General features: G+C 46.8%; 1 protein-coding gene across 1 annotated transcript in view; it reads right to left on the bottom strand.

The window, feature by feature from the left end:
- LOC122939906 (ABC-type organic anion transporter ABCA8-like) overlaps positions 1 to 16,704 on the bottom strand; it is a 61,280-nt gene that overhangs the window by 20,213 nt on the left and 24,363 nt on the right. The window contains exons 21-30 of the mRNA XM_044296114.1: positions 14,603 to 14,730; positions 13,301 to 13,438; positions 13,042 to 13,152; positions 6,992 to 7,162; positions 6,790 to 6,903; positions 4,040 to 4,153; positions 3,618 to 3,680; positions 2,818 to 2,909; positions 2,259 to 2,379; positions 1,571 to 1,691 (exon numbers count right to left, since the gene is read on the bottom strand). Coding sequence (XP_044152049.1) covers positions 1,571 to 1,691; positions 2,259 to 2,379; positions 2,818 to 2,909; positions 3,618 to 3,680; positions 4,040 to 4,153; positions 6,790 to 6,903; positions 6,992 to 7,162; positions 13,042 to 13,152; positions 13,301 to 13,438; positions 14,603 to 14,730 — 1,173 coding nt within the window. The remainder of the gene's footprint in view (positions 1 to 1,570; positions 1,692 to 2,258; positions 2,380 to 2,817; positions 2,910 to 3,617; positions 3,681 to 4,039; positions 4,154 to 6,789; positions 6,904 to 6,991; positions 7,163 to 13,041; positions 13,153 to 13,300; positions 13,439 to 14,602; positions 14,731 to 16,704) is intronic.

Here is a 16,704-nt window from a genome sequence, read left to right on the forward strand (position 1 = left end):
GGAGCAGTATTATAGTAGTTATATTCTTGTACATAGGAGCAGTATTATAGTAGTTATATTCTTGTACATAGGAGCAGTATTATAGTAGTTATATTCTTGTACATAGGAGCAGTATTATAGCAGTTATATTCTTGCACATAGGAGCAGTATTATAGTAGTTATATTCGTGTACATAGGAGGCAGTATTATAGTAGTTATATTCTTGTACATAGGAGCAGTATTATAGCAGTTATACTCTTGTACATAGGAGCAGTATTATAGTAGTTATATTCTTGTACATAGAAGGCAGTATTATAGTAGTTTTTATTCTTGTACATAGAAGGCAGTATTATAGTAGTTATATTCTTGTACACAGGAGGCAGTATTATAGTAGTTATATTCTTGTACATAGGAGAGCAGTATTATAGTAGTTATATTCCTGTACATAGGAGGCAGTATTATAGTAGTTATATTCTTGTACATAGGAGCAGTATTATAGTAGTTATATTCTTGTACATAGGAGGCAGTATTATAGTAGTTATATTCTTGTACACAGGAGCAGTATTATAGTAGTTATATTCTTGTACACAGGAGCAGTATTATAGTAGTTATATTCTTGTACATAGGAGCAGTATTATAGTAGTTATATTCTTGTACATAGGAGCAGTATTATAGTAGTTATATTCTTGTACATAGGAGCAGTATTATAGTAGTTATATTCTTGTACATAGGAGCAGTATTATAGTAGTTATATTCTTGTACATAGGAGCAGTATTATAGTAGTTATATTCTTGTACATAGGAGCAGTATTATAGTAGTTATATTCTTGTACATAGGAGCAGCATTATAGTAGTTATATTCTTGTACATAGGAGGCAGTATTATAGTAGTTATATTCTTGTGCATAGGAGCAGTATTATAGTAGTTATATTCTTGTACGTAGGAGAGCAGTATTATGGTAGTTATATTCCTGTACATAGGAGGCAGTATTATAGTAGTTATATTCTTGTACATAGGAGCAGTATTATAGTAGTTATATTCTTGTACATAGGAGGCAGTATTATAGTAGTTATATTCTTGTGCATAGGAGCAGTATTATAGTAGTTATATTCTTGTACATAGGAGAGCAGTATTATGGTAGTTATATTCCTGTACATAGGAGGCAGTATTATAGTAGTTATATTCTTGTACATAGGAGCAGTATTATAGTAGTTATATTCTTGTACATAGGAGGCAGTATTATAGTAGTTATATTCTTGTACATAGGAGCAGTATTATAGTAATTATATTCTTGTACATAGGTGCAGTATTATAGTAGTTATATTCTTGTACACAGGAGCAGTATTATAGTAGTTACAGGTATATTATTTTACATAGGAGCAGTGTTACAGTAGATATTGAGATGTAAGCATTTGAGGTGACATCTACAGTGCCTTTGTAATCTGTTCACTTCCAGCACCTCTCTCCATTCCTCGGGTTCAATCGAATGAATATTCTGTATAATGTTTTTCACCTTTTTCCACATTTCTTTGCCTTATTAATTTTATCTGGTGTTTGACTCTTATCGGAGGTCTACAATTATAGTAACTCACCCTTTCTTACGGAGAATGAGACGTTCCTGGTTCCAACTTTGGTCACACTTTTCTTATTAAATAAATTTGCGCGCTTGAGCTCAAACTCTTTGCGTAGACTGTCGACAAGGATGGCCGGTTTCTAGGTAATAAATGTAGAGTTATAAAGCAATTCTGAAAGCTGAACCCCTTATTATATTATGAAGACCTGAGTGACTTATGCTGTATATGTTTATAGGCAATGACTTCTCATATTCTGGTTTTGTCTATGTGAGGGACCTGGCATGACATTTACCTTCTGATGGTGCTGGGCATATGCGGACCCTCCAGCTTTGTATAACTTAGAGTGACTGTTTCACGTTCATATAAATATTTTCTGCCTTTCTGGACCACAAGGTGCTAGATTAAAGGATTATTACTGTAGTTTCATGTCATATAGCTGCAGAATATTCTATTGCATAGTTCTTTCCTCCCCACTAATTTGTGTAACCTGTTGGTAGGATACTTTTAAGTTGCCTAACAACCACTTAGCTCCTCACCTGTGTGACTACTGTTTGAATACATAAATTACATGCACAGAAATTTCTATCTATAGTAGATTGGCCCTCGACACTGCACAAACCCATCTCAGATCACTCAGTTATCATGGAGGAGGAGAAGGTGCTTTGGACTGGGCGCCATCTTCACCCCCTGATCATTTCATATTAACCTCGTGTGGGTTGGTTGTCGTCTTCAGATTTTGGACTTTTCTTCTCTCGGACATGACATCTTCATCAGCTCCCCTTAGCTCTTCTGGATTCTTTTTTATTGCGTATTGTCTTTCGCCAAATCTGGAGATAAAAATAATAACCATGGTAAAAGGGTTCTCTAATGGTTCTACTGTATACTTATGGCTGCAGCGCTTCTGTGAGCCTCGCAGATTACCAAGCCCTATGGTACATTGGATAGCAGCTTTGCTTGGTATTCATTAGAATAGGACTCAGCTGCACCTAAGCCACTTGAGTGATTAATGTGACTTCACAGGCTTCTTCAGTAGGTCGGTGAGGGTCCTGGTGTCTGACCCCCAAAAGTCACACATGAGTATATAGTTCATCAGACACTCGGAAATCTTCTGTAATAGTAATCGGTACATTAGCTGTCTCCTGGGGGAACACTTGGCCATAGTATTTAGCTACAGGGCTGGAACAGCAAACTGAATCTTTGCTGTCGATGAACGAAGGTTGTTGTCTTCCAGTCGTTTGTCTCTTCCACAGTCCGGGCCTACTTACTTGAATATTGGATCCATTGTAAGGCATCTTTTCCCATATTTCTTTTCCAAATATAAGAGGACAGCGCAGAGTATGACAACTTGAATGTACGGCTGCAAAGGAAAAGAAAGACAAGCCGGTCACTAGAGAGGCACTGACGCCACGTATCCTACCTGTGCCCACCTCAGTCACCAGACTGAGAATAAAACATTCATGTAAAGAGAAAAGTACTTGACCCTCCACTTTCTACCTTCAGGAGCTTCTCTGATCTCCATTCTACAACCACGAGTATTAATATGGAGTCAGTCCCTTCTTTGCTCTTCTGGTAGGGCTTTCTATGAGATTTTGGAAGGTGTTTGTGGGGATATTTGCTGTTTATCTAGAAGAACATTTGTGAGGTCAGACCCTGATGCTGGAGGAGGGGGCCCGGCTCACAGTCCTAGTGTTTGATGGGATTGCGTTTGGGGCTCTGTCAGGCCGGTCAGGTTCTTCCAGACTCCCCCCCCTCCCCCAACCATATCTTCGTGGAGCTTGTGCACCGGGGGGCAGTCACGGAGAAGCAGAAAAGGGCCTTCCCCAAACTTGTCCCACAAAACTGCCACCATACAATTTTTGTTTGATAAAGCATTAATATTTCCTTTCACCAGAACTAAAGGTCTGAGTCCAGTCACAGTTTTTGTGCTGATGTCCCTGGCTTTATGCAAATAAGTTTGTAACCTCTCTCCCCTGTATGAAGAGTAGTCCCAGGCCCCTATTTGATGTGTATTCAGCCTAAAATAGGACTTTTCTTTCACAAGTTCTCTCCTGTGAGAAACACTTACAATCATCACGTTCATGAGGATGCTTGTTCTCGGCTCATAATCGGAGACGTGATTTGGTTTGCTCTGCACAGAAGATGAACAATCACTGGAATTAGTCACAATTAATCAGATATGACATGTCGGCATGTAGCACTTAGGAGAAAGGAGCCCGACTGCCATATTAAAGCATGTAGACCCCGAAACATAAACTGTATACTCTGCTCCCTGCTACCACCTCCCCTAAGGCCTGTGATATAAATGTGATGACAGATGTCAGTGGGATGGTGGATATTCCAAAAAGCCTCATCCCCCAAGAGATTCTGCTCAAGCTGCCTAGTCGCTATAGTGTATGATGGTGTCTGGTGGTCTGCTCAGTGGTTGGATGGGCAGACGACCCCCCTTTGTTGACTAGTTTGCAATACCAGACATGATTGTATACTTACCAGGTGCACCAGGAATGCCAGCAAATTACTGGGGGGCAGTAAAGTCAAGGCGAAGATGTATATCATGACAGAGCTCCTAAAGTAGACCTCAGCCAAGAAGGGAAGGATGGAAATCTGCAAGAACACAGGTGCAGTCAGTCATTCCATCAATAGTTATATCATTACCACCATCATCGATAGATCCAGCACATTTTTTGATGTGAGGAGATGACTACTGACAATGCTTCTTTAACGTGAGGTGCAGCAGTTTTTTCTTAGCACAATGTCTCAGGGGCATTGCTAGCACTGGGGATTTTAGCCGGTGCCCTTTATCTATGGGTTGCCATTAGTCTCAACTGCATCTGCAGGGTGCAGATACAGCTGACTACTCTGGTGGGAGTTGTCAGTTCTGTGCTCCACCATTCTGAGTGAGATGTCTGGCGCAGGTATCCCCTGACCTGGCATGTTCATCAGGAGATGAATATTAGTTTATTTTTTTTATTTTTGCATGGGGAAAATTATTGCATGGGGAACAGTGAAGCGAGCGCAAGGTGGGCACCATTACTGGGAAGGCACGGAGGGCGGCACGGTTACTAAGAGGAGGTCTTGAACAGGGCATCATTACTGTTGTGGAAATTTTATTAGGATGTGTTTCTAATATATTGTGTCTTGTCATCATGTCTCTCAATGTCAGGGTAAACCATTGGAGTGGACATCTTCCCGTGTATGTTCTGTCACAGCTGCTGGGCGCAGAGGTCTCCGGCGAATGGTCCATGTGCTAAGCACTGGGCTGTGGGCCGGGGGAGACTGATGTGTTCAGCAGAGCAGTGTTTTGTTGGCTGATGTATGGACGCCGGCTAGGGCCCCCGCACAAGACGCGGATTTATTGGCTTGGCGTGGATGCATTTGTTAAAAGAACAATATAACAAAAGGAACGTGCGTTTGTTGTCTCTAGTGCGCCTGATCAGCCGCTGGAGATAATGACGCTGTACTGTAAATAATCATGCATGAGGATCATAGTAACTTTATCTGGCATTGATCACTGAGCAAGGATGGATACAATTAACTCCAGTGGTTATAGGATAGGTTATGGGAGGTTATAATGTACATGTGTTTGTTAGCTGGCTATGTTATTTTAAATGCTTATCTTCCTGTGTCATCACTTCCTGTATCCTTGTTGCATAAAGTAAGTGGTCGGGTGATAGTCTGGCCCCTTTTCTATTGTTAGACCCTTTTGTGACTATATAAAAGTGAACAGACTGGGCAGGAGGAGGGGGAGTGCTCAGCAAGAACTCAAGGTGGTAACACCTTTGTCTGACTGTGTCGTGAAGAGATTTACCTTTTCTTACACAAAGTCTGATGGTAGCAGATTTCTACAATTAATATTTCTATAACATTACTAAAAGGAGTGAGTAGAGGGTTCACAATTACTAAGACAAGGGCTCGGAGTGGACAGCATTACTGAGAAGGGACAGAGGGGGCACTGTTACTTAGAGAGGGACTTGGAGAGGGCACCATTACTAAAAGGGGTGCACAGAGGAGGCATGATTACTGAGAGGGGGGCTCAGAGGTGCCATTACTGAATGGGTTGCATGGATGGGGCACCATTGCTGAAAAGGGATATGAAGGGGGCACTGTTAGTGAGGAAGGGTGGCTTGAAGAGGGCACCATTTCTAAAAGAAGTGCAGACAGGGGTCACAATTACAGAAACTGGGGCTCAGTGGACACCATATATGCATGCACAGGTCTTCTAATGTGCATTAAAAACATATAAGTATAACCCCTGTCCACCTTATGAATACTGCAAACTCATGTTTTATAACCTGAAGCAATCGCTTTTCTTTCTGCCCAAGGGGCGGCGTTTCAGCTCCACTTGCGCCCAGCCAGCCGCCCATCTATTGGGCATGTGCCGGATCTCGGAAGGTTGGGAACAGCAGAAGCCGCCCAGCGAAGTGAATATTGATGAGCTGGGCGGCAGTTGGGGGGGCGGCTGGCTGGGCGCAAGTGGAGCTGAAATGCCGCCCCTTGGGCAGAAAGGAAAGCGATTACTTCAGGTTATAAAACATGAGTTTGCAGTATTCATAAGGTGGACAGGGGTTATACTTATATGTTTTTAATGCACATTAGAAGACCTGTACATGCATATATATAGCTAATTATGCTTATTGGGCCTGTCAGTGTCCCTTTAATGAAAGGGATGCATGGGTTGGGTATCATTAGTGAGAGGGGTGCCCAGATTGGGCACCATTACAAAGAGGAGGGCACAAAAGAGCCACCATCATTGAAATGGATGCAGGGATGGGGCACCATTACTGAAAGAGTGGCACTGAGGAGAGCACCTTTATTGACTGGGATTACATTACTCTGTGTAGGTACTAAGGGGGCACTATAACTGTGCGCACTGTATAAGCACATTCTGTTGTGGAGAGCACTAAGTTGGCACCAATAGGGGGGTCACTATTACTGTGGTAGACCTAAGGGTGAATGAATATAAAGTTACCTTTATTGTGTGGGGGCACTAAGGAGACATTATTACTTTGGGGGTCGCTCTATATGCATCTAAATGGAGATTGCCACTTGGTGGTGGTAACGGACAGGTAAAATATGTACAGCTCTGCGGAGAGCCGTGTGGAGGTCATTGACCTGTTTTAGTCAATTTCCTTACTTGAGGAATTATAAAGATTCCATCTATTTCTCTCCAGGTGAGGTAAGTGCTCACTCAGTAATAAGAAAGGTATGTGGGAGGTATTCCAGCAGACCTCGGTACCCACCAGAATAAATAAGACAGACCAGTCATCACTATTAGCTTTTCCTTTTCTGCAAAGAAAGGCGATTACATAGGCAAAGAGGACCATGGAGGCGCCAAAGCCAAGGATATCCAGAATCTGCAAGAAAGCAACCTACGGTCAGAGCAAGTGATGGGAGTTGGGGGGGGGGGGGGGCGGTCTGTATATACCGTGTCCCCATACATACCAATAATACCGCCTTCAGAGGAGGCAGAGTGATCGAGTAGTTGAATGCAAACAGTATGGCTATCATCAGGAAGAGCAGCAGCCAGTAGAGGGCGATGTCCACCAAGGCCTGTCCGCACCAGTACGCCGATGGGAAGAGGCCGGAGATCCGCAGCTGAGAACGAGCCTTGTTCTGGAAATGTGGAGACGATTCAGTTGGTTTAGTAACACAGAAGTGCACATGTCTATCATGATCAGAGATTGACCACACGTGCCGTAAAAATTGCTGATTTCTGTAGGTTTGTGTGAGTTGAATCTAGAGCGTGTACAGTACTAACACAGTGCATGAGACTTTCAGAAATATCTCATATGTCCAATTACTCTGCAGGTTTTATCCGAGACTTTCAGCCTCTAGACCTGCTGTTCCTGGGAGTGATGCCGCCACAGACACCAGCATGTTTTAAGTGGTCTTTTCAGTAGCGGTTTTCTCCGAAACCACAATGGACTCACCACATGTGAATGTACCCTATGGGTGTACTCAGACATAGGTGTGTTTGTTTGCTGTGTAGTATCAGGAGCCGGGTCCTTAGTAGCACAGAGTACTTCAGGAGAGGAGTGTGCTGATCTTGTGGAGGTCACATGTTGACGGTTACATATAGGGTTGGGCGACATCAAAAATATTCCCCGGATAATTATATTTAAAAAATTTATTGCGATAATGATATATATTGGATATTGATATATACCCATTTAGAAGGAAAAAAAAACTTGGGGCCATAAGGAGACGTTATACTGTATGGGGCACTGCGGCAGCCACAAGGAGAAATTATAATGTATGGGGCAGCAACAAGTAGACGTTATACTGTATGGGGGCAGCCACAAGGAGACGTTATACTGTATGGGGTCAGCCACAAGGAGACGTTATACTGTATGGGGCAGCCACAAGGAGACGTTATACTGTATAGGGCAGCCACAAGGAGACGTTATACTGTATGGGGGCAGCCACAAGGAGATGTTATACTGTATGGGGGCAGCCACAAGGAGACGTTATACTGTATGGGGCAGCCACAAGGAGACGTTATACTGTATGGGGCAGCCACAAGGAGACGTTATACTGTATAGGGCAGCCACAAGGAGACGTTATACTGTATGGGGTCAGCCACAAGGAGACGTTATACTGTATGGGGTCAGCCACAAGGAGACGTTATACTGTACGGAGACAGCCACAAGGAGGCATTATACTGTATGGGGCAGCCACAAGGAGACGTTATACTGTATGGGGGCGGCCACAAGGAGACATTATTCTGTATGAGCAGGTGCGCCACAAGGAGACTTTATACTGTATGGGGGCAGCCACAAGGAGACGTTATACTGTATGGGGGCGGCCACAAGGAGATGTTATACTGTATGGGGGCAGCCACAAGGAGACATTATACTGTATGGGGCAGCCACAAGGAGACATTATACTGTATGGGGGCAGCCACAAGGAGACGTTATACTGTGTGGGGGCAGCCACAAGTAGACATTATACTGTATGGGGCAGCCACAAGGAGACGTTATACTGTATGGGGGCAGCCACAAGGATACATTATACTGTATGGGGCAGCCACAAGGAGACGTTATACTGTATGGGGCAGCCACAAGGAGACGTTATACTGTACGGAGACAGCCACAAGGAGGCATTATACTGTATGGGGCAGCCACAAGGAGACGTTACACTGTATGGGGGCAGCCACAAGGAGACATTATACTGTATGAGGGCAGCCACAAGGAGACATTATTCTGTATGAGCAGGTGCGCCACAAGGAGACTTTATACTGTATGGGGGCAGCCACAAGGAGACGTTATACTGTATGGGGGCGGCCACAAGGAGATGTTATACTGTATGGGGGCAGCCACAAGGAGACATTATACTGTATGGGGCAGCCACAAGGAGACATTATACTGTGTGAGCAGGTGGGCCACAAGGAGACTTTATACTGTATGGGGCAGTTACAAGGAGACATTATACTGTATGGGGCAGCCACAAGGAGACGTTATACTGTATGGGGGCGGCCACAAGGAGACATTATTCTGTATGAGCAGGTGCGCCACAAGGAGACTTTATACTGTATGGGGACAGCCACAAGGAGACGTTATACTGTATGGGGGCGGCCACAAGGAGACGTTATACTGTGCGGGGGCAGCCACAAGGAGACATTATACTGTATGGGGCAGCCACAAGGAGACGTTATACTGTATGGGGCAGCCACAAGGAGACATTATACTGTATGGGGGCAGCCACAAGGAGACATTATACTGTATGGGGCAGCCACAAGGAGACATTATACTGTATGGGGGCAGCCACAAGGAGACGTTATACTGTGCGGGGGCAGCCACAAGGAGACATTATACTGTATGGGGCAGCCACAAGGAGACGTTATACTGTATGGGGGCAGCCACAAGGATACATTATACTGTATGGGGCAGCCACAAGGAGACGTTATACTGTATGGGACAGCCACAAGGAGACGTTATACTGTACGGAGGCAGCCACAAGGAGGCATTATACTGTATGGGGCAGCCACAAGGAGACATTATACTGTATGGGGCAGCCACAAGGAGACGTTATACTGTATGGGGGCAGCCACAAGGAGACATTATACTGTATGGGGGCAGCCACAAGGAGACATTATACTGTATGGGGCAGCCACAAGGAGACGTTATACTGTATGGGGGCAGCCACAAGGATACATTATACTGTATGGTTCAGCCACAAGGAGACGTTATACTGTATGGGACAGCCACAAGGAGACGTTATACTGTACGGAGGCAGCCACAAGGAGGCATTATACTGTATGGGGCAGCCACAAGGAGGCATTATACTGTATGGGGCAGCCACAAGGAGACGTTATACTGTATGGGGGCAGCCACAAGGAGGCATACTGTATGGGGCAGCCACAAGGAGACATTATACTGTATGGGGCAGTCACAAGAAGATGTTATACTGTATAGTGCAGTCACAAGGAGACATTATACTGTATGGGGCAGCCATAAGGAGGAGATGTTACACTGTATGGGGCAGTCACAAGGAGACGTTATACTGTATGGGGCGGTGGGCCACAAGGAGACGTTATACTGTATGGGGCGGTGGGCCACAAGGAGACGTTATACTGTATGGGGCGGTGGGCCACAAGGAGACATAATACTGTATGGGGCGTTGTGTGGTAGTGTAGGGACGCCTCTTACGATTCATGTAACTGGGGTAAGATCCTATTAGGATCGTGGAGGAAGTCTTCTTTGGTAAATTTTAAAGAAGAGGACAGGGCTCCACATGGACTAGAAGTGACAACTGGTATTAGGAAGGGGGGGGGGGGTTCATTCTGTGGTGATGTCACTCTCCACCCCCAAAATTGCAGTACATGAGGAGGCTGACTTCAAATACGAAGTTCTCCTACTCCTAAAATTCAGCCCCATGGACAGTGACTGCAGTCATTACCTGAAGGAGTAATGAAATAGCCAGGGGTTATGCTAGCAGTCAGTAGTGGGCTGTCTGTCACAAAGGGCAACGCAGCTGAAAACACCATCAATGTAAACCTTCAGTCTACCGGAGCCCAGTACACACGATATATACAGATATACACGTCATGTATGTACACAGTGACGTCTCTATTTATATGCGTATCACATCACAGGTGGACAACCTGTGACACACTGGAGTGAAGACACGTGTGTTGGTGACACATATTAATGTTTGTACAAAGTCTTGGTAATGTTGCAGCAGATGGCGGCAAGATCACTTACTGCTTCATATGTCTATTTGTTAGGTCCCACCAAGTTCTAGTCATATGTCACTCAAACTACTGCACTGACAAGAGGCGGAGGAGCAGAGCGAGGCTGAGGAGGAGCAGAGTGAGGGGGCGGCGGAGGAGGAGCAGAGCGAGGCTGAGGAGGAGCAGAGTGAGGGGGCGGCGGAGGAGGAGCAGAGCGAGGCTGAGGAGGAGCAGAGTGAGGGGGCGGCGGAGGAGGAGCAGAGCGAGGCTGAGGAGGAGCAGAGTGAGGGGGCGGCGGAGGAGGAGCAGAGCAAGATGAGAGGCTGCGGAGGTGGAGCAGGGCAAGACAGGAGGCTGCGGAGGTGGAGCAGAGCAAGATGAGAGGCGGTGGTGTGACTTGTTTATGACAGGTTTATATAAAGTGAAAAATAAAATAAAAAAGCTCCCTCCCTCCAGTGCATTGCAGCCGTGTCCAGCCCTCCGCATGCTAGTAGTAATACAGGCAGCAGAGGCCAGTGACCAGGGAATGTAAGCAGGTGGCAGGAAGCGGACATTTTAGAAGTGGTCAGAACACATGCGACTGCTCCTATGATGTCATTAAATACTGCGGTTATTGGAAAATGGTGATATCGCCATATCACCGTTTTTTTTAAAAGTGGTATATCATGGATACCGGTATATCACTCAACCCTAGTTGCATAGTTAAAGGAGCAGGATCCTCCCAGCAGCACAGAGGATTTTTGGAGAGGAGTGTGCTGATCTTGTGGAGGTCACAGGATGAGAGTTACATAGTGGAAGGAGCAGGGTCCTCCCAGCAGCACAGAGGATTTCAGGAGAGGAGTGTGCTGATCTTGTGGAGGTCATAGGCTGAGAGTTACATAGTGGAAGGAGCAGGGTCCTCCCAGCAGCACAAAGGATTTCAGGAGAGGAGTGTGCTGATCTTGTGGAGGTCACAGGATGAGAGTTACATAGTGGAAGGAGCAGGGTCCTCACAGCAGCACAGAGGATTTCAGGAGAGGAGTGTGCTGATCTTGTGGCGGTCACAGGCTGAGAGTTACATAGTGGAAGGAGCAGGGTCCTCCCAGCAGCACAGAGGATGTCAGGAGAGGAGTGTGCTGGTCTTGTGGAGGTCATAGGCTGAGAGTTACATAGTGGAAGGAGCAGGGTCCTCCCAGCAGCACAAAGGATTTCAGGAGAGGAGTGTGCTGATCTTGTGGAGGTCACAGACTGAGAGTTACATAGTGGAAAGAGCAGGGTCCTCCCAGCAGCACAGAGGATTTCAGGAGAGGAGTGTGCTGATCTTGTGGAGGTCACAGGATGAGAGTTACATAGTGGAAGGAGCAGGGTCCTCCCAGCAGCACAGAGGATTTCAGGAGAGGAGTGTGCTGATCTTGTGGAGGTCACAGGATGAGGGTTACATAGTGGAAGGAGCAGGGTCCTGCCAGCAGCACAGAGGATTTCAGGAGTGGGGTGTGCTGATCTTGTGGAGGTCATAGGCTGAGAGTTACATAGTGGAAGGAGCAGGGTCCTCCCAGCAGCACAAAGGATTTCAGGAGAGCAGTGTGCTGATCTTGTGGAGGTCACGGGATGAGAGTTACATAGTGGAAGGAGCAGGGTCCTCCCAGCAGCACAGAGGATTTCAGGAGAGGAGTGAGCTGATCTAGTGGAGGTCATAGGCTGAGAGTTACATAGTGGAAAGAGCAGGGTCCTCCCAGCAGCACAGAGGATTTCAGGAGAGGAGTGTGCTGATCTTGTGGAGGTCACAGGATGAGAGTTACATAGTGGAAGGAGCAGGGTCCTCCCAGCAGCACAGAGGATTTCAGGAGGGGAGTGCGCTGATCTAGTGGAGGTCACAGGATGAGAGTTACATAGTGGAAGGAGCAGGGTCCTCCCAGCAGCACAGAGAATTTCAGGAGAGGAGTGTGCTGATCTTGTGGAGGTCACAGGATGAGAGTTACATAGTGGAAGGAGCAGGGCCCTCCCAGCAGCACAAAGGATTTCAGGAGAGGAGTGTGCTGATCTTGTGGAGGTCATAGGCTGAGAGTTACATCGTGGAAGGAGCAGGGTCCTCACAGCAGCACAGAGGATTTTACAGAGTTACATAGTGGGAGATCTCATTCTTGTATTGAAGAGGGTGAAATCCACACAAAAGTATTGACGTGCTGCAGATTTTAAAATCCACAGGTCAGGTCAGTACGTGAAATTTGTAAAACCTTATACACTTTGCTGATACTGTACTACACTGCGTTTTTTCCGCATGGGAATTCCCAAAGAGTACCCATGCGTAATCCCCGACGTGTGTGGGTAGTCTTACACTCACCTTATTATCCTCGAAACTACTCATGGCAATGTAAGAGGCAATACCACAGCCAAACGCCATGTACATTAAGCTCAGAAAGAACAGGGAATTGCTCATCCGTTCAGAAACTTCCTTGGAAAGAAAGGAAAACATTTTCAGAACATCATCCAACTGCTGCACGGCATCCACTGCTACAGACAACCTCATTCCATAGAGCAGACGATTACTACAGCGCTGAACCAGTTTACTTCTGTATACATAATTTGGGTACGGCACTCACAGGATACACGGGTTTGTTTGAGATTTCGATCTTCTCGGTGGATCCGAAGCTCTTCAGGAAGGCATTACTGATAATATTCACCAGCACCGGCAGTCCGTTCTGCACTCGCGGATTTCCAATAATCCTGAAGCGGTAACTCTGGAGAAAGAGGAGCATAAAGTTACACCGGAACGTCAGAAGTTCGCTTCTATCTGCGGAAAAAGTTGTGGAGCTTCACAGTGTTTTACTTTATCCTTTGCGAACAGATTTAAAAAAATTTCCCCAGTTTTCTCCAATCACATCCTGAAGCTCAATCATCTCTGTGCAATGCAGCATTTTACATGGCCGTTCACACAGTGAGATGGGTGATTTCTCGGAAACTGAACCCCCATATTAAGTTGTTTACAGAGGCATTGGATTTTAGAAGTGGTCCTCCATCATTTTTAATAAGCAAAGTTGCACTGGAGCAGAACTTAAAGGGCTTCTGTCAGCCCACTAAACAGTTTTATTTTTTTTTTGGTTTACTAATAATCCCTATACTCCGAGCTCCCTATACATAAGTTAAATAATCATTTTGGTTCAGTAGAATTTTATAAAAAGCTATTTTTAAAATATGTAAATTACCTTGCTACCAGCAAGTAGGGCGGCTACTTGCTGGTAGCAGCCGCATCCTCCGATCCTAATGACGCCCCCTCCGCTGTGTGATTGACAGGGCCAGGGAACGGAATCGTTCTCTGCTGGCCCTGCCTGTTTGCATTCAAAATCTGGCGCCTGTTTGGCGGCCGTACCTATCTTCAATGTGTGCAGGCGCACTGAGAGGCGGCCGCTCGCTCGGCCGCTCCATCCTCAATGCGCCGATGACGTCACATCTACACCCGGCGCAGGCGCATTGAGGATGGAGCGGCCGAGCGAGCGGCCGCCTCTCAGTGCGCCTGCGCACATTGAAGATAGGTACGGCCGCGGCGCAGGCGCCGGATTTTGATTGCAAACAGGCAGGGCCAGCAGAGAACGATTCCGTTCCCTGGCCCTGTCAATTACAATGCGGAGGGGGCGTCATTAGGATCGGAGGATGCGGCTGCTACCAGCAAGTAGCCGCCCTACTTGCTGGTAGCAAGGTAATTTACATATTTTAAAAATAGCTTTTTATAAAATTCTACTGAACCAAAATGATTATTTAACTTATGTATAGGGAGCTCGGAGTATAGGGATTATTAGTAAACAAAAAAAAAAAAAACGGTTTAGTGGGCTGACAGAAGCCCTTTAACATTATAGGAGTCAGCATGGTGGTGGTGGTGGAAAGTCTCTGTATTGCCGATACATCACCTTGTCCTGCAGTGACAGCTCGATAGCGCCGTTGTATCCTGTAGTGTTTCTGTTGTATGGACCATCAACAACCTTCACCGAAACGTCCTGCGCCTTTATGCTATTGACAAAGTCTTCGATCGGTGCACCTATCACAGATAATACAGTGGGTTGTAAGTACGTCACCATGCCTTGGGGCTCAACCAGGCCCCAGGCTATGTAGGACAATGGGGCCTGTTATATGGGACCAGCCAGGATCCGCAGCTGTGTAGTACAATGGGTCCTGTTATATGGGGAGAGCCAGGGACCCCAAGCTGTATAGGACAATGGGACCTGTTATATGCAGTGAGCCAGGATCCCCAGCTGTGTAGTACAACGGGCCTTGTTATATGGGGCGAGCCAGGATCCCCAGCTGTGAAGGTCAATGGGTCCTGTTATATGAGGTGAGCGAGGATCCCCAGCTGTGTAGTACAATGGGTCCTGTTATATGGGATGAGCCAGGGACCCCAAACTGTATAGGACAATGGGGCCTGTTATATAGGGCGAGCCAGGATCCCCAGCTGTGTAGTACAGTTAGTTCTGTTATATGGGATGAGCCAGGATCCCCAGCTGTGAAGGTCAGTGGGTCAATGGGCTAGCCAGGAACCCCAAGCTGAGTAAGACAATGGGTCTTGTTACATGGGACAAGCCAGGGACCCCAAGATGTGGAGGACAGTGGGTCTTGTTATATGGGGAGAGACAGGGACCCCAAGCTGTATAGAACAATGGGTCCTGTTATATGGGATGAGCCAGGATCCCCAGCTGTGAAGGTCAGTGGGTCAATGGGCTAGCCAGGGACCCCAAGCTGAGTAAGACAATGGGTCTTGTTACATGGGACAAGCCAGGGACCCCAAGATGTGGAGGACAGTGGGTCTTGTTATATGCGGTGAGCCAGGATCCCCAGATGTGTAGTACAACGGGACTTGTTATATGGGGCGAGCCAGGATCCCCAGCTGTGAAGGTCAATGGGTCCTGTTATATGGGATGAGCCAGGGACCCCAAACTGTATAGGACAATGGGGCCTATTATATGGGGCGAGCCAGGATCCCCAGCTGTGTAGTACAATTGGTCCTGTTCTATGGGGCGAGCCAGGATCCCCAGCTGTGTAGGAAAATGGGTCCTGTTCTATGGGGCGAGCCAGGATCCCCAGCTGTGTAGGACAATGGGTCCTGTTATATGGGACGAGCCAGGATCCCCAGCTGTGAAGGTCAATGGGTCCTGTTATTTGGGGTGAGCCAGGATCCCCAGCTGTGTAGGACAATTGGTCCTGTTATATGAGGTGAGCCAGGATCCCCAGCTGTATAGGACAATGGGCCCTGATATATGGGGTGAGCCAGGATCCCCAGCTGTGTAGTACAATGGGTCCAGTTATTTGGGACGAGCCAGGATCCCCAGCTGTGAAGGTCAATGGGTCCTGTTATATGGGGTGAGCCAGGATCCCCAGCTGTGTAGGACAATTAGTCCTGTTATATGAGGTGAGCCAGGATCCCCAGCTGTGTAGGACAATGGGTTCTGTTATATGCGGCGAGCCGGGGACCCCAAGCTGTATAGGACAATTGTTCCTGTTATTTGAGGTCAGCCAGGATCACCAACTGTGTAGTACAATGGGTCCTGTTATATGGGGCGAGCAGGGATCCCCAGCTGTGTAGGACAATGGGTCCTGTTATATGCAGTGAGCCAGGATCCCAAGCTGTATAGGACAATGGGTCCTGTTATATGGGGCGAGCCAGGATCCCCAGCTGTGTAGGACAATGGGTCCTGTTATATGCGGCGAGCCAGAGACCCCAAACTGTATAGGACAATGGGTCCTGTTATATGCGGCGAGCCAGAGACCCCAAACTGTATAGGACAATGGGTCCTGTTATATGGGGCGAGCCAGAATCACCAGCTGTGTAGGAAAATGGGTCCAGTTATATGGGGCCAGCCAGGGACCCCAATCTGTATAGGACAATGGGTCCTGTTATATGAGGTGAGCCAGGATCCCCAGCTATGTAGGACAATGGGTCCTGTTATATGGGGCGAGCCAGGGACCCCAAGCTGTATAGGACAATGGGGCCTGTTATATGGGGCGAGCCAGGATCCCC

The sequence above is a fragment of the Bufo gargarizans genome, chromosome 6, assembly GCF_014858855.1.
Source record: "Bufo gargarizans isolate SCDJY-AF-19 chromosome 6, ASM1485885v1, whole genome shotgun sequence".
Lineage (NCBI taxonomy): Eukaryota > Metazoa > Chordata > Amphibia > Anura > Bufonidae > Bufo > Bufo gargarizans.